Below are 19,050 nucleotides of genomic sequence, written 5' to 3' on the forward strand. Positions count from 1 at the left end.
AAAAACAACTCGGCGATTAACAAAGACAGTATGAGAGAGAAGGAGAGAATGGGGGGGGGGGGGTATTAATATAATTTCATTGATGGTGTTTACAGAGGTGTAGAAGTTGAACGTGGCTATGATTGCTAATCTTAATCAACAAATCTAGTTTACATTTGGACCGTCACCACCACCATTGCAAATTTCAGTTAGGCCTCAATTTTAGGGCTTCAATTTTTTGAAGTTGTGGAACCAACAGTTGTAGTGGCGGTGCTAGGGGTTTGGTGGTGGCAGTCGTCATATGGTGTTGGTGATGGTGGTGTTAGATTGGTGGTAGGTGATGGTGGGGTGAGTGAATTGAAGAAGAAATAGTGGGAGAGAGACAGATTCCACGTAAGCTGCAACATAAGACATTTTTGACAAGTATGCGTGCCACGTAAGCATCAAACTAACAGAGTTAACATTTCGTTAGTCGCGGACCGTTAGAAATAAATACACATTAAGTTGGTACCACCACCAGCCAAATGTTAAATTAGGACTGTTATTTACCAACAAGACGTAGTTGAGATTATTTAAAACCAATTTTCCATTAAATAATACCTAAGGACTTTGATACCCTCTAGAATTTTAATGAAGAAAAAATATGTAGATAACGACAAATAATGAAATTGCAAGATTGGAAAAAAAAGAGCGTATAATATATTTTACCGTATACACACACACACCTCTATTTCATATTAAAGGTTAAATTTTGTTTATCAATATAGCCCAATCCTAAGAGTGCTAAATGATATTTTGTTAAAAGTAAAAGATAAAATAATAGACAAAATAAAAAAAGAGAAGAATTTATAATTGGCATAAGATTTTGAATGTCTTGCTATTTACATTTCTCCTTAGGAAAATATAGTGGTAAATGTGTAATAGAGAATAAAAATAATTGTATTGACAATACGTAATTCATTATGCTTTCTTTAATATAAACATAGATCTAAAGATAAATCGTTAAAGTGATCAAACTGGTGTGATTTTAACATAAAGTTCCGAAAAAAAAAGGTAATTAATTGAATTTACATATTACAATCTTACAACACTCATCCACCTGTTACACACATTTTTCATTCCTATTTTCTTATTTTGTTCAAACTGAAAGCAAACATGAATGTCCTATACGATAGTTACATTTATTTAGAACAACGATAAATACCAAGTCAAGACCATCTTGGTACCACCTTTACCTTGAAGCCATATCTCATGTACAGAATGACCGAAACATTAGGAGCCACAATATGACCTTTAACCATTTCAAAGTTATAATTGTGCAAAATGGTTGCACCTACTGCCTTCACTTGTGTCAAGGCAACTTGTTTCCCTATGCATATCCGAGGACCCGCATTGAAAGATAAGAACTTGTACGATGGCTCGTGTCTTATCGTCTGGTTATCGGTAATCCATCGCTCTGGCTTGAATTCCATGCTATCCTCGCCCCAAATCGTTTCCATTCGTCCCATTGCATATAATGAGAACAAAATCTGAATTTTGTAAAGATCATTCATTATGTATTAGTTTCACAATAGTATCATTAGTTAATACACTAATATTTATTATAACGCTAAACGCTAAACTCGATCTAAACATGATTTGATCCATTCTCACCTTCATGTCGGGATCAACACGAAAACCACTTGGAAGTACATCCGGTTTAACCGGAGCCTTATGCTGGAATGGAACGGGCGGGTAAAGCCTCAACGCTTCACAAATTGCAGCATGAAGATAAACCAATTTGTTGGTTTCTTCGGCTTTGAAAATTCTAGGTTTTCCAACTTCACTCTTTGGAATAACCGAGCTTATTTCATCTCTAATCTTTCTCTCGACGTCAGGGTGGGACGTAACGAGCCAGAGAAACCACGTCAACGATGAGCTCGTCGTGTCCCTACCCGCGATCATCAAGTTCAAGATAGTGTCTCTTAAAAACTTGTCATCTTGTTTGATCCCCTCGCTATACGACCGCTGCTCCGTTATCAACGAAGTCAACAAGTCAACGCCATTCGCGTCGTCCCCCGACACGATCCCACCGCTCAAATCTCTTCGCTTGCGAGCGACAAGACCCGTGATGACGTCATCTAACGTCTCGGAAGCCCGCTTCAGCTTCTTCTCTTTCCCGATACATAACCACCTTTGCAGCTTCCACACGGCTTTCGGCATGACATGCCGAATAAAAATCACTTCTTCCGCATCATCCATGGCTCTAGAAAACGGGACATCTTTAAAATCAACCGATAAGCAGCCGAGGTCATATCCTGTTATGAACATACACGTCGTGTCAAAAGTGAGCCGTTGGAAGACGTCTTGCATGTCAACAACAGCCCCTTGTGACGCGACGTGGTTGAGAACCGGAACCAAACCGTTAGCAAGTTTTTCATAATTCATCCGAGCCAGGAACCGGAGAAACTTCTGATTATTAATCAAAGCATTGGTAATCTTCCTATGGCCCCTCCACACCTCATCATCAGAATTAAAAATCCCATCACCGAGAACTTCGAATATCTCCCGAAACTCGTTACCTTTCGGGAAATTGACAAAGTTTGAGCTCATGACATGGTGCACGTCGTACGGATCGGCAGTGGCTAACATGTCCATGTGGGTGAACCAAGGACCCTTGAACAGGAACGTGCCACCGGTCTGCTTGAAAATCTCGGTGCAGCGTTCGTGGACTCTGCCCGCACCGCGAAAGAAGGCCGGAAGCATGCCGAGGACCGGCCAGTCGTAAAGCGGTGCATGGCGTTGCCGGAATAAAAGGAAAGAGACGTAGCATATGACGGAGAGGATGAGCTCAAAGTAGCCGAAAGGTAACACCATTATTATTATTAAATTTGGGGAGGATCAATATGGACAGAGTGAGAAGATACGAGGATTCACACGTACTATTTATAACGGTGAAGTTAATTATTATTAAGGTATTGGTTGGTTGTTGTTTGACGACGTATCTTGAATCACCATGCATGAATAGAGGTGGGAAAAAACCGGTTAAAGTTTAAACCGACCTGAAAATCAAAATGAGCAGGTTTAAAACCACATGATTGGAACCGGTTAACAGAATCAAACCCGCCAAAAATGGCCAAAAGCAGTAAAAAACCGATCTTAAACCATTCAAAAAACCGGTTTCAACCTGAACCAAAACTGACAATAAATTAATTTTGACTTTTGTTAACCAAACGAATTGGTTTCAACATGAACCAATATTACGGGCAGCCATCTCAGCTTTACCACCCCAGAACGAGTGGCCTAATAAACAAGAGAAATATAGTTTAACTTTTTTTAGAAAGGCGGGATTTATAAAAAAACAAAGACTTTTTTTTTTAACGACTAAGTGTTGCGCTATACGACAATTAAATGTATTCGGTCATTCAACTTCATTTCTATTTTCCATATGTTTGATACTTGGGCCGCTTTTATCTTGTAAGTGGTTCTGTTTGGTTTTTAATATTATTAGCCTTAAAACATAACAAGGTTTAAAACCTTGACCTGCTATTTCACGACATAACCACCTTATCATTCCACCAAAGTGGAAAGGGCATTAAAAATAAAGACTAATTAGCAAAAGGTTAGAGCATTCACATACTAACCATCAAATTATGTGAGTGTGGCTTTTATAATTTTATGAGTGTTTTATGGTGTTGACTGTTGTGGGTGGATGAGAGAAAAAAGTACACTGATTTTTTTGTATATTTGAAAAGTTTATGTGGTACTCTATAAATTTTAAATATAATTTTTAAGAGTTAATTGCAATTATGGTCTCTATGGTGAAACCCAAAACACATGTTTCAACCCCGAAACCAATGGGGAAACCGAAACCCGACATAATTGGGACGGGTAATACCTGACCCATTAGGGATTGGGACGGGTCCGGGATTAACTTTGAAAATTTTCGTGGGTTTGGGACGGGTTTGGGATTTGTAATATACCCATTACCCGACCCGATTAACCGATAACATTAACAGATTTACCTGATTATATACCCGATATAACTTTTATGTTTATATATAGTATACTCTAAATATTTTAAATATATCATATGTTGAAACTTGTCTATAACAATTATTTGAGTCATTTTATATTTATGGTAATAATTATTTGTGATCGATTAGTTATTTTGTCAACACCCGATAGAACCCGATAGGTTTTAGGCCGAGTATACCCAACGGGTATTTTGACAAAACCCGATTGGAAACCCGAAACCCGATGAGAAAATACGAAATCCGACGATTAATTACCCGATTAAAACCCGATGGGTTTGGGATGAACTTTCATAACCGGGTATGGGTTTGGGAATACCTAAACCCGACGCATTGCCATCCCTAGGGTTAGACAGTGGTGGTAGGTTGTTATTATTATTATTATTAGGTTTATGAGTGAAAAGACAACTTTGCCCCTGATTTTAACAGAACTAACGGTTGGTCCAGATTGCAAAAAAAGGATCATCATAGAGGTCTTATCTGCTAATATGTCACCACGAGGTTGAAGTTGCGTTTTGGAGTTTCACCACAAGAACCATAACTGTAATTAACTATTTTTTTTAAAGTGTTTGTGAGCAAAAGAGAGAAAAAGTAATGATAAATGTATAAAAGAGTAATATTTAACTGAAAATGAGAGATAAAATATAGTTTTTTTAGTGTAATTTTGAATATAAAAATAGTGGAGGGAATGAAAATACTCTTAGATCATAAAAAAAGAGCATTATATTTATACAAGAGGATTTTTAAGTCACTTGATCTTATATATATTGCCTTTTCGATTCCCATTGCTATACCATAATTACGAAAAATATACAACTTCTTCATATAATGTTTCTTTATTATGACGATTCTTCCTGATAATCAGGTCATTTCTAAATAACCTATCAAGTGACAAAAAAATAACTAACACAGTCAAATCTTTATAGATTGGATGCAGCTTAATGGTAGAGCACTCAATTTACTAGTGAGAGGTAGGGGGTTCAAACCTCACTATCACCAATTTATATGGGAGATATGAGGGATGACCCTGGCTTGCCAGGGTTCGAGTCCTGATCTCACCCAGTTTTACCGGCTCCTCGCTGTCGTGCTGTTTGGCGGGTGTGGAGGACGAGTTTTATCCGGGGAATCCCTTAATAGGTGGACCGTTAGGGGCTCCGTCCGTTTGGACTCGTGACCAGCTCGGCTACCTTTAGCCAATGGGGCCGCATAAGGAGTACCCGACGTTACTTAGTTGGTCGTTCCAAAAGAAAAAAAAACACAGTCAAATCTTTCAACGTGCCCATTTAGAAAAGGAAATATCTCATAAAATAGTAACCAACTTTCAAAATTGTTACAGTTATGTCACTCATGTATAATTTTTCTCAAATTGGGTCACTAAATCTTCAAATCGAGTCTCGCCAATTTTTGTGTACGTCAAGAAAGAAATGGAGGATAAGATGTGGGGGTCGGAATTCAATATATGTAGTTATATTTTTAAAAAATTAAGAAACGTTAATTATTTTAAACTTCATAAATAAAAAATAAAATCCACGTCGCCACTCAACGTCAACACAAAAAAAAAGATAAAAAGATTTCCTATGTCAAACAAAAAAGAAAAACGCTAAAAAAATATGTTAAAACCTTTAATTTAATAAAATATAAAAATTAAGTGACTTAATTGTAACACTTTTTAAAATTAAGAGACTTTATTGAAACAATTTTAAAACTTAGTTACCATTGCAACTTTAATAAGAAAATACTGCTTCAACTTTTAACTGAGGAGGTGAATAGCCGACACTTTACTCTTAAATTATTAAATTAAACTTGGCCAGTATAAATGATATAGACAATGTAGGCGAGGAGGGGTAATGATGTTTTCAATTAGAGGTCCACCAGAAATTTAATATTGTTATAAATTATTAGCGTTTTGTAGGACTACCCAATATCTGTTTGGCCCCTCTAATTTTGAATTCATGAAAGCAACGTGCTTAAAAAAGTAGGTTGCAATGGTAGTTGTGTGAGGACTACAGTTGCCATGGAGTGTAGTTTTAATGAATCGATGTTTGATTGGTCGCGAACTAATTTCTTTCGTATACTTCTTCTCTAATTGTAACATTGGTATCGTTACTATTGTTAATTAATCTAGGTTTGGCCACTTCCAACCAATGTCAAACAATCAAGGTTTTTTATTGCTTTGGAATGAATTATCAAGGATTGCATTTTTGGTCCTATTACTAAGGCCCCGTTTGTTTTTTTAGAGATTTAAGTCTGAATCTGAATACCATATCTGAATGTTAAGAGGTGGTTCAAATGTCTGAAATCTGAATCATTAAGAGGTGGAGGCTAGAGACGAACCTCTAATCGTCGGAGATGGAGCCTAGTCTCCGGGTTAGAAGTTAATGGAGGTCGGAGACAAACGTATGTTTTTTTTGGGTTAAGAGGTTTTCAGACCCACTAAAAGCTCTTACTGGTTCAGATGTTATTAAGACGCTGAACCTCTTAATGCCAGAAAAAAACAAACAGCCCCACGTCTGATTACGTCTGACCGAATCAAACGTTTTCCTCTATTCAGAGAAAATAGGCAAAAACAAACAGGGCCTAAATCTTTAACTGAGCTTTTAAATGGGATGTCTTTCTTTGGACAAATGAAGCTTCTTTAGTAATTATCAGTCATTAGTTTTTATCCCCCGTATTACGGGGGGTGTTTTATATTATTTGTTTTTAATATTTAATTATTTTTTGAATTTTTATTTTTTTTATTGTATGAAAGTTAATAATATATTTATGGTTTGATGATAAATTGTTTCACAAATAAATGAGATATTATAACTCGGTTTAAAATCAATATGGGTATGTTGAGACTTAAGACCCGTTTATTTTTTTTTACTATAAATCGGTTTTTTAATTATAAATTATATTTATATATATATATATATATATATCCTTTTTTTAAATAAATCATATATTAATTTTTAGTATATCCTATTTTATAGGATTTTCACATCAATAATTTGGTGATATTAATTTTAATTTAATGAGATGTTATAACCCGTTTAATGAATATATGGGTTTGGTAAGACTCATACCCGGGAATTCGGGTCAAATGCATGAGATGCCTCAATTTAAAAATCAAGCAAATCTGGTGACTCCAAAAAAAAGGGGAGCGACCACATCCCGACACCTAGGATTTTTGGGTTTCGTTTATATATATTATAGATTTAAGGAAGCTTTTGGCTCCACACATGGCTTGGCATGCACTTCCAATTTTAAAAAGCCTTTTACTATAGACAAGATGCATCTTGAAGATGAATGGGAGTTTAGTCTGTTTGTCCATAGGGCATTTTATCAAAAAAAGAATTATTAAAAAGAAAAATTGAAAGCACTTGCTAGAACAAAAGGTTACCACCCCAACATGCTTGGTTGTCTGGTCTAAACTACTTAGATACAGTTATGAATTACCTAATTAACGCATATGAACTGTCAAGGGTTCAAGGAAGGTCCATCATTATTTACCATTCCATTGTTTACTCTTGACACTTAATTCCCTTCAGACTCGAATTCAAGAGAGTTGACAATTTGACCCTAAGCTTAAACTATAGGATCCTAGGGATTTTCAAACCACTAAACATAACAATTACCGGAACCTAATTAATACTTTGGGCCCTTTTAGTTGTTGAGCGAGTGGGTCAAGTGGCCTACTGCCTAAACTTATTGCCAAATTCGCCAGATATATATGAGGGTGCGACGAATAAGGTTTCACAACACATTTTCTCAATGCAAATAACTACATGCGCGCGTCACTTTCATTTCATAACCCTAAAAACTTTACAAGGTGTTGGTTTTCCGGTGCTACATTACAACCAAAATACAAAAGAACGAAGCTTAGAAATTTATACATAAACTAATATACATTGGTTATACGTACTCTAGCACTTAACCCTTTATAAGATTAGTGTGACTAATGTTTTAGTCACATATGTGAACCAGTTTAGAAAGACAATGGACCTTTTTCAAGGTTAGTGTCATATTCTTAAATTGATTTCTAACATATAACGAGGGTAAATTTAAGTATGCAGAGTGTTTCTCATCACATGTTTCTGCACGTGTAATAAGACCAACGATTTCTCCTCAAAACGGCGATGGCAAATGCATATATATACTTCGATCTACATGCTGGGAAATAAATAACTAAAATAATAAAATGAAATTAAAATCTAATCTAGACAGATTTCACTTATATACGACACTACCATCACACGATCCTTCTTTGTTGTTCAACAAATAAGATGCACGTGATAATGAATACGTATGTAGTAAATAAAATAGATGCGGATAACACATTTTAGTGAGTGAATAAGTTATTAATGAATTCTTAGAACCAGTGCTTTCAAGACTGGACCATGGATACATGATTAATGCAATATGTGTGGATTGTGGATGTTTCACATATATGTTTTAATGTTTTCATAATGGATACCGGGGATTCAATATTTGATTGAATTTATATCAGGCTTTTGAAAACCGATATGCAACGAAAGTGTATATAACAATTTCAACCATATTTATTAAAATTCATTTATCCACATGCATATTATGATATCTTTAGCATATCTCACACGATCATGTAGAGTAGAGATATTGGGCCAAGAGAAACTTTTGGCTTATAATTTCATTAATGTGTTTTGGAAATTTTAAATGTGGATAAGTACGTACAGAACTCTACGGTGTGCTTTGTAAACAATATTAAGATGGTAACCTCTAAATTCTCATGGCCATCTAAATGCTCAATGGAGTGAGTTTTCACATCTTCACTAAGTAAAATAAAAAAAAACAAAAACAAAAATTTAGCCGCTCTTTTGTTACTAAAAAGCCACTTGATAACCTTGATAACTATGTTTTAGTTGAAAATCATATCACGTGTGAAAGTAGTTTAAGTAATTTAAAATCGTGATTGAATATTTTGAACAATAATATTAATCACAAATTTGAATATATTATTTTGGCCGGTTCTAGACAACTAGCACCATTTTCCTCAAATTTCACAAAGTAACAAAGTCATCATAGGATTAACATCCAAAATACAACTTTTGAACAAATTTAGTGTTTAAAATAGGAAAATAGGAAAACTGAAAGTACGCTACATGCCATTTTGAACAAAGTCTACGGAAGCACTTGCATGCATGAACTTGAATGTGAATCAATCCTGGTTTGGCCACTTCCAACCAATGCCAAACAGTCTAGGAGTTTTCTTGGCTTGGTACTACATGACATTTACAAGTATTGTATTTGTGGTCCTATATATATTACTAAATCTTTACCTGAGCTTTTAAAAGGGATGCCTTTAAATGGACTATTTAGTTATCAGTCATTTTAAGGAAGCTTTAGGCTCCCCACAAGTCTTGGCACTTCCAAATTTATAAAGCCTTTTACTATATATAGGGAAGATGCATCTTGATAGGGGTGGGCAATAACCGAATCGTTAATCGAAATCGAACCGAAAACTGACGAAATCAAACCAATATAACCGAAAACCGAATTAACTGAACCGAACTCCTTATTTTTTAATATTTTCAAGCTTTTTCCCCTCTATTTCATGTATTATATGTATTAATAGTTTAATACTGTCATTTTCATTTATTTACATCTCCATTTCATGTACTAATAACTCAATTTAATATATTTATACATTAATTTCATGTATTTTTAAGCAAAATTTTAGTCCAAGTTTGATACTAGTTATTAACCGAAATTAACCGAACCGAACCAATAACCGATCAGTTAGGTTGGGTTAATGACTTAATGCTAATAACCGAACCGAACCGAACTGAACCGTGCACACCCTTACATCTGGAAGATGAATGGGAATTTTGTCTATTTACAATAAATAGTTGATTGACATAGCATCATCACTTGTCCATAATTTCACGACTGGTCGCTATGGTGGGGGGCTTCGAAGCCCCTCCACCGTGCCACGTCAGCGCCAAGTAAGCACCGAGGGCTTCGAAGCTCACTCCAAAGATGCCCCGCTATGGTTGGCGCCCCTATTATATATATATATATATATATATATGCATATGTATGTATGTGTGTGAGAGATGGAGAGAGATGTTGAAAAGGGGCCCACCAAAACTCAATCAACCGCGCCGGCCATTGCAACGACCTGATCTTCGTCGCCCCTCCCCCATCCGCGCCCCACGGCTGTTTTCGGCGCCCATCGGCGCCCACCACCTTAACCATAGGCGCCCCATAGCGTATAGTCTAAGGAAAAAAATTAACATGTAGGCACTCTTTTGTCACTAACACCACTTGATAACCACGCTGTAGTTGAAAATCACACGTGGAAGTAGTTTAAGTCATCTAGAATTGCGATCGACGACTATTTTGAACAATAAAATCATAAACTTAAATATTAATTTAAGCGGTAGCTAGGCAGGTTCTAGACAACTATTACTACTTTCCTCAAAGTTCACAAAGTAACCAGGTTATAATAGGATTAACATCCAGAACACAATCAATCAATCAAGCCCTTTATATCCCACCGCATAGCACGCTATTGGTAGGGTCAGGAGAGGGTGAAATGTAGACAAATCTTTCCTCTATCCGTGAGAATAGAGAGGCTGCTTCCAGAAAGACCCCCGGCTCATAACATCCAGAACACAACTTGTAAACAAATTTAGTGTTTAATATAGGGAAAATGGAAAAATTCAAAGCCCGCTCCATGCCAAATCGAACAAAATCTACCGAAGCACTTGCATGCATGAACTTGAATGTTCATCAAAAACAAACTAATCATCTTATGGGTTGGTGGCCTAGTGACGACAAAACCCTGGTTCAAGTACCATGTACAACAAAAAATAAATTTACCTTCGGAAAAAAAACACTAATCATTTCTAACATGTTTAAAAGTTAAAGCTCGAATACAACATTTGTTTTAAAGAAATATATAGGGTAATATATCAATATATCATAACGTCTCTCAAGAACTAAAGCCAAAGTTTGAAGTTTGAACATCAATCTCACTTAGAAGTCATAATTTTCCGGTTTTATTTATTACACATGCACATTTATTATTGGTGATGTTCATTTTAATTCATGAAAACAGGAAATGAAAAAAAATAATAGATAAACAAATAAGGCGAACTACCAACATATATCCATATTATACTTACTTCTAAAACTATAAATTGTTTATATCTATTTTTAGGGCTAATAAATAAAGATATGACTTCTTACTCTATCTATAAGCCCTGCCAACAACTCTTCCTAATCTTTAAAGTTATAATGATGGAATTGTGTGTGGTATTTGGTGCACTTAGTAGTGACTGCAATAGTTAATATCGGTTGATGATATTTATAATGCTAACAAAGGAGGATTCAAGCCCACATGGATTTTAAATATATAGGTCCATTTTTAAAACATTAAGTAATAATATACAAAGCACACGAAAGATATACATAAAATAATAAATGTATGACACTATACAACACTGTAGGACACTTTAATACTCCATGTGATGCCTAATCACACCGTATGATGCCTTACTATACCTTACGACACCTTAAGACATTGTATAACACCTTAGCATACCGTACGACACCTTAAAATACTGCAAGACACCTTATAATTTGCACGGCACCTAGAGACAATGTATGAGACCTTACCACACCGTGTGATGTCGTATAACACCATACAAAACTTTATCATATCATACAACACTTTACCACTTCATACGACACATTACCATATCCTACGCCAACTTACCACACTATACAACCCCTTACGACATAGTAAGATACCACACCGCACCGTATGTGACCTTACCACAATGATCACCCATTTATAATCTTTTTTTTAGTGATCACCCATTTATAATTTTTTCTTAATTAAATATGTTATTAGAAAGTCGTTCTTGTTATAATTTTAGAAAACTTATATAACAAGTTATAAAATTATTTAAAAAAGGCCTTAATTATTATTATTACTTTTAAATAACAACTATAAAAGGGATAACTATGATTGTGATTATTGATCAAAGAAGGAAGTGGTTAGTGTTCCCCTACTTGCGTACACTACAATAAAAATAGCTAAATAAAAATAGCTAATAAGAAAGAAAATTTGTAAATTCTATATATGTTTAGTGCAAAATTTCAAGCTCTAGATTCACAAACTCTTAAGGTGCATTTGGTTCATAAAAATCAATTTTTAACGTGTTCATTTAACAAATTAGTTATAACTTCAGATAAAACTAGGGTATGTTTGGTTGTAAGTAATGGAATGAGGAGGAAATGAAATGAGAGAAGGAATGAAATGAATAAGTGAATGAAATGGATCATTACCATTCGTTTGTCTTGTTTGGTTAACCTATGGGAATGAATGAATAATTACTTTATGTTGTTTGGTATAAAAAAAAATGTATGAATGAAATAGAAATAATAAAAACATTTCTATCTCAAAATATATTTATTTTTTTACAAAAAAAAAACTGAAATGGCGACGATGGTGGTAACTCCGGCGACGAAAATGGTGGTGGTGGTAGCGGTGGGGTGGTGGTGATGGCGGTGGGGTGGCGGTGGTAGCATTGGTATTGATGGCGATGGTAGGGTGGCGACGACGAAGGTGGTGGTCAGACAGCGATAGTGGTGGCGACAGTTATGGTCAGGTGGCGGTGGTAGCGTTGGTGGTAAGGTGGTGGTGGCGCCGGTGGTGATGGTGGTGGCGGAGGTGGTGGCGACAGTGGCGGTGGTGACGATGGCAGTGGTGGTGGTTGTTGTTAGGTGGTGTTGGTGTTGAGAAAGTAGGGTGAGAGAGGAATGAAATGAAAAAAAAAACGGGGGGGGGGTGGGAATGAATGGTTTTGAAGGAATGAGATTCCATATGTAATGGATGATTTCATTCCATTGAGCAACCAAACGCCACTTTCTTCATTCCCACTTAATGAATCATTCCATTTCTCCTGTCTTCCTGCATACCAAACGCTACCTAAGTGTCTGTTTGGTATGGGGTAATGGAATGAGTGATGAAATGGAATGAGCGAGTGAATGGAATGGACGAGGTAATGGAATGGATCATTACTATTCCATTGACATGTTTGGTTACCATGTGTGAATGACATGAATTATTGGTTTTTATTTTTTTATAATCTAGAAAAAGTCAGAATAAAACAAAAATGGTATTGAGTGGCGGTGGTATGCGGCGAGCAGTAATGGTGGTGGTAGGTTGTGGGCGGCGGGAGCGATAGTTGGTGGTGGCGGGTGGTGATAGTGGGAAGTGGTGGTGGTAAGCGGCGGGTGATGGTGGTGATGGCTGGGAGTGATGGTTGGTGGTGGCAGTGGTGGGCGGCGATGGTAGGTGTTGGTGGGTGGTTGGTGGCGGCGGAGTAGACGGGAAGTGGTGGCGGCGTGGCGAGTGATGGTGGCGGCGGGCGACGGAGGCGAGTGGTGGTGGTGACGGGCGGCGGAGGCGATGGTGGGTGGTGGCGGCCAGCGGAGGCAGTGGTGGTGGTGGTTAGAGGGCAATGGGTAGTAGTGGTGGGAGAGTGGTGGAGATAATATAGTGTGAAAGAGGGATGGAATGAAAAAAAAAACAAGGGGTGAATGGAATGAATTTGGGGTGTTTTAGAGAGAATGAAATGAACATGGTAATGGGTGATTTCATTCAATTTCATTAACCAACCAAACACATTTTATTAATTCCATCATATTGATACATTCCATTCCGCCTCTCATTCGTGCATTACCAAACGTTACATAATTTTCTCCAATTTCTTCACTGCTCATTGTCCTTTTCAAATTGTGAACAAACTTAAACAAAAATAAAATTAAAAATCTCCGACCCCTCATCGTTGTCACATCCGCCATCCCGCCTCCGGCCCCACCCAGCCACCATCATCTCCTAAAAAGTGAGGTGGTTCGATTCCAATTAGTGTATTTAATTTTCAGTGGGTCAAATTGGGCCAATGGTTGTTGTAGCAAAGACCCACTTTCTAAACGGAACCAATGACCCATTTTCTAAACAATCTGCCTCATATTTTATACATATTTATTTTAAATGGGTCGGGCTCGGCCCTACACGCTCGAGTATATAAATACAATAAAAATAATCATACTCTTTGTTTCGGTCAAAAATTAGCAAACTAACTTTTGATCAAATTAGTGCGTGAGGCGGGGTGCTTAATGGTAAAATGATTGAACACAATGATGTGATTACGAGGGAAAAAACCCTTGATTATGATAATCTTGTCTCGGTCAAAAATTAACAATGTAATATTTGGTCGAATTGCTTCGGTCAAAGATTAACAACGTAATCTTTGGTCGAATTGGTACGTGATTATGATAATCTCCGGCACAAAAAACCCCCGGACGGTGAAAACTATCACCGTCACTCTTATTAATAATAAAATGGTGGTTACAAATGATGGAGCTGATAAGTGATCGTAAGCTAAGTGTTACAGTGTATGCTAGTAGCTAGGTAAGTGAAGGTGTGTGTTCTAGTGATATTATCAGCTCGTTTATATAAGAAAAGACTACAACTGTTATCCCGAAATAACCGGAAACCCTAGACTAATTCTTCTATAATCCGTTAGTTGCCCACGTTCGAATTTGACGAAGTCCAGATAATATCCGTTGCAATCCACGTTCTTATAATCACATTTACCACATGTTCTTATCTGCAAAACAAACAAGAATAATATAGGACAATTGAATTAGTCAACGTACCTTCCTCAGAATAGCAGATTAAGTCGTTATCCCTAAATGAGGCTCAATTCCGATGATAAAAATCCGCACCCAACAATTGCCCCCAATTTTTATCGCATGACAGCTGTAAAAATTTTGAATTTTAAAATCAATAATATCTCTGCGATTTGAAAGGACGTGCACGTGGATCAAGGAGACTCTATAACCATTTCTTTAGGCTATAATTAAACCATTCCCACTTTTCCAAATCAGGTTAGTTCCTCTTTCTCGTCTTCTTTAATTTCTTGAAATTTTTCTTCCGATCCGAACGATAATGAGGTAGAGAACCCCTCGAGCGCCCAATCCTTTCTCCTTCGTAACCTCGGAAGACTTCGTTGATCAAGCTCACATTCCAGCCACCGATGAAGACTAGTGTCTTTTTATAGATCTAGACATTAGATTTCTGAAAGACTCGGGTTTACTACCTGCTGAAGCTGTTATTAGGCCATATGATCCCAAAGTCAAGACAGACTTTTCCTCTAATACATGGATTTGCTTTTTCTATTACCTCTTTTCGATTGGCCTTTCATATCCCTTTTCCCCGCTTATCAAGGAGTTCTTTGTTATCACCGGATTCTCTTACTCCCAAGTCATGCCGATGGTGTGGAGAAGTTGCAAGCTCTTGCCAACTTTCTTGGAACAGTAAGTACTTTTGTTTTTCCTGAAAATAGCAAACTGCAGAAAAACTTATGTTAATTTGGGGATAACAGAAAACTGAAGGTTAGCATCGGAGATCACAAGATGCTGAGTTGGCTCAGAAAGAGGCTGAGGTCAAGGTTGCCGATCTTCTGCATGCCGCTGACATCAAGGATAAGCTGCTCAAAAAGAAGTATAAAGAGATTTCGGATCTCAGAGCCTCATTTGAGTTGGAGAAGACTGAGTTCCTTGAAGAGGCCAAGAAGTGTGCAACCACCAGTATCCTGGAGTCGATGCTCAAGATGTCGGAGGAAGTTCAAGCGAAAGGCTACACGATGGATTCCTGGAACTCTGCGGCTTGGAGGAAGAAGCTGAAGATGCTGAGAGGCGAGAAGATTGAGGAAGATGATGTGGCGGGCACTTCTGAGGTGGTCAAGGAGGCAGGTGTTAGCGAGGAGGTGAAGGAAGCCAAGGCTGATGAGGTGACGGAGTCGGAGAAGAAAGAGGGTGATCAAGGTGAAGGTGACAAGGTTTGAACCGGGTGTTCCGGTTGTGTTAATGTGTTTGTGATGGTGGTTTTAAACAATTTTTATTTTGGTTATGTAAGGAAGCACTCTTAGGATAATGGTTTGGGTGGAGGGATCCTGGTTCAGGACGAAGCCCAAACCGTCTTTTATTTCCTGCTTTAGAACAATTATGATAGTTCGGGTGGATGGGCTCTGTTTTGAGTGAAACCCGGACGATCTTTTCCTGCGTTATAATATTAGTATAACTTTTTATGACTTATATTGGTATCCTTTCCCCTTTTTCCGTTTAGAGAAAAATTTAAGTTTGTTAGAAATGAAAAATCTTTTAGTAATAGCTTAAGTTTTATTCAACAAACCAATACCAAGTCATAAACTTTATCTTGTAAATAACAGAATATTCACAAATAGGAAATCATACCAGAATTGTATATCAATGAACCTGGATAATGTCTAGACCATCTTATTTTTGCAATAAGACCATTGTTTAGGATGCTCCTCTAATCCTGGGGATATAGCGATGAAATTGCAATATCAATATTGTCCTGAAAATAATTTTATAAATTCTGGAGACAAGGCCTCAACAATTTGGCGACAAGGCCTAAATAAACTGGCGACAAGGCCCTTAGAAAAGGTGAAAACCCCTTAAACCTTAGGAATAAACTGGCGACAAGGCCCTTAAGAAGAGGTGAAAACCCCTTAAACCTTTGGAATAAACTGGCGACAAGGCCCTTGTTGGTACATGATGTCAGTAGTTCAGTGTCTAGTGTCTGTAATCGAGTTAGTTGGATTAGTATTTTGTAATAAGCGAAGTTAGCTCACAAGTTCACTGATTTAGGCGAACTTGTAGAGTAAGCGAAGTTAGTGACAACTTAGCCTAAACATGTTAGGCGAAGTTGTCGTGTTATATAATCTGTTAGGTTACGGCAGAAGTTAATTAATTGATAGATCAAGTTGTAACGAGTTGTCCAGAGTTTGTGATTGATATCACGTGTTTCCAGTTGCAATACAACGTGTCTTTGTTTATTGTAACGTGTGTTTAATCGTGTTAACGTATATCGTCTTCTACGCTCGTATCGTCTTACGTAGGGATTCCGCACCTACGTAGAACGAGATATTCCGTGTAGATCCGGCTGGGAACCTACAGCCCTTAAGAAGAGGTGAAAACCCCTTAAACCTTAGGAAATGGTACGTCTACCATAAACTTGAGATTCAAAACAATAGATGAGGATAAAGAGGTAACAAGTCACAATATTTCATGTGCTGGTGTTGGTACATGATGTCAGTAGTTCAGTATCTAGTGTCTGTAATCGAGTTAGTATGTTTTGTATTTAGAATTAAGCGAAGTTGTCTCACAAATGTCAGTAGTTCAGTATCTAGTGTCTGTAATCGAGTTAGTATGTTTTGTATTTAGAATTAAGCGAAGTTGTCTCACAAGTTCGCCTGATATGGGCGAACTTGTTGAACAAGCGAAGTTAGTGACAACTTCGCCTAAACATGTTAGGCGAAGTTGTCGAATGTTATATAGGTTGAGGTTACGGATTGTTTGAAGGAGTGGTTCAGTTTTGTGTAATCGGTGATTGATATATCACGTGTTATCAGTTGCAATACAACGTGTTCTTTGTTTATTGTAACGTGTGTTTGATTGTGTTTAACGTGTTTCGTCTTCTACGCTCGTATCGTCTTACGTAGGGATTCCGCACCTACGTAGAATGAGATATTCCGTGTAGATCCGGTTGGGAACCTACAATTGGTATCAGAGCATTTGCTCGTGATTGTGTGGTTCAGGATTATCACACGGGTGTAGAAATCGTTCCGTTCGACTATTCGCGGGACGAGTTTACGTTAATATACCGAGTTTTTGTGTCTTACTCACCTCCCACCATCAAATACAACCCATTACACCTTCGTATACCTCGCAAAACGTCAAAATCAAACCTGCAAAAACAATTGTTCATCAGGCGAAGTTGCCGCTACTGTTTGTAGGGTTTAGGCGAAGATATAAGGTTAAGCGAAGTTATTAACAACTTCGCCTACCTCACAAGTTCGCTTAACTTAAGCGAAGTTATCTACAACTTCGCCTAATCAGGCGAATTTAAAAAGAAGCGAAGTTAAGAATTCAAGCGAAGTTAAGACTTAAGCGAAGTTAAGTTTAACTTCGCCTACAGTACTGTTCAGAATAAAATTTTTATTTTTGGTTTCTTTGAGTGCTCGTTTGTATTTCTTCCAAAGATGACTTCTATAAATATTACGGAACTGGTGAAAATGGAGGTGGAAGCAGGTTCAGCTACTAAGGCACCGAAAATGCTTAAGGGTACCGATTTCGTGGCTTGGAAAGATCGGTTTGAGCAGTATGTTAAATATCAAGATGCTAAGATGTGGGTGTGCATTCAAGATGGATACATTCCACCAACGGCTTTGTATGAGGGTCGTGAACAAATTAAGAAATACAATAAGATGGAAGAGGAAGAAAAGAAGATGTATGAGGCTGAAAGCAAAGCTCATGCTGCGATAACAATGGCTCTTCCACAAGAGATTCTTCACACTTTCAGGAAATATAAAACCGCTAGAGAGCTATGGGAAGCGCTTGAAAACCGATTTGAAGGTAATGTGGGGATACGTGCATCCAAGATTAAGCTACTCAAAACCCAATTCTCGGTGTTCAAGTACTTGAAGAATGAATCACTTGATGATATCATCACAAGATATTATCACCTGATGACCGAACTCAGCAATTATTCCATTGTTCACAAAGAAGAGGAGATCGTAGAAAAACTCCTTGATGCTCTCCCACCGAAATGGGAGATGTACACTGTCTTGATGAGAGAAGATAAAGAGTTTGCCAACATTGACTTGGAAACAGTAGTCAACAAACTACGAACTTTGAACTTAACATGGTTCGAAAAGAGACACCAACTGATCAGGTTCAGGATCCGGGAATGTATGGTGCGAAAGTTAATTCAAGTTCAAGTTCGAAGTCGGAATCATCTGCTTACTACTCAAAGGGAGACTCGAGCGCTACTCAACTCATGATGGTCGTGTAACTCTCAACATGGATGGTGATGTGTGTTTCGTAGCTGGTGGAACAAATACTTCTAAACCTCAAACAACAAAGGGTAGTTTTTCTTCAAGTGTTCCGAACAACAACTACTCTCAGATGCCCATGAGTGTTAAATCTGCTGAAC

The 19,050-nt window shown here is 37.4% G+C and overlaps 1 protein-coding gene across 1 annotated transcript; it reads right to left on the bottom strand.

Moving 5' to 3' along the window:
- Positions 1–1,064: 1,064 nt before the first annotated feature.
- LOC143592164 (alkane hydroxylase MAH1-like) lies at positions 1,065–2,935 on the bottom strand. The gene is made up of 2 exons (XM_077072143.1): positions 1,633–2,935; positions 1,065–1,508 (listed from the first exon to the last, which is right to left on the bottom strand). The coding sequence occupies exons 1-2, from the start codon at positions 2,833–2,835 to the stop codon at positions 1,188–1,190; spliced, it is 1,524 nt and encodes a 507-aa protein (XP_076928258.1). The 5' UTR covers positions 2,836–2,935; the 3' UTR covers positions 1,065–1,187.
- Positions 2,936–19,050: the final 16,115 nt, after the last annotated feature.

The sequence above is a fragment of the Bidens hawaiensis genome, unplaced genomic scaffold, assembly GCF_021521415.1.
Source record: "Bidens hawaiensis isolate Kalapana, Puna unplaced genomic scaffold, B.hawaiensis_p1.1 tig00040559_1, whole genome shotgun sequence".
NCBI lineage: Eukaryota > Viridiplantae > Streptophyta > Magnoliopsida > Asterales > Asteraceae > Bidens > Bidens hawaiensis.

Coding starts and splice junctions, on each gene's coding strand:
- LOC143592164 (XM_077072143.1), bottom strand. CDS start 2,835: ATGGTGTTACCTTTCGGCTACTTTGAGCTCATCCTCTCCGTCATATGC. Junction 1,509..1,632: donor GTGTTGATCCCGACATGAAG/GTGAGAATGGAT, acceptor TACAAAATTCAG/ATTTTGTTCTCATTATATGC.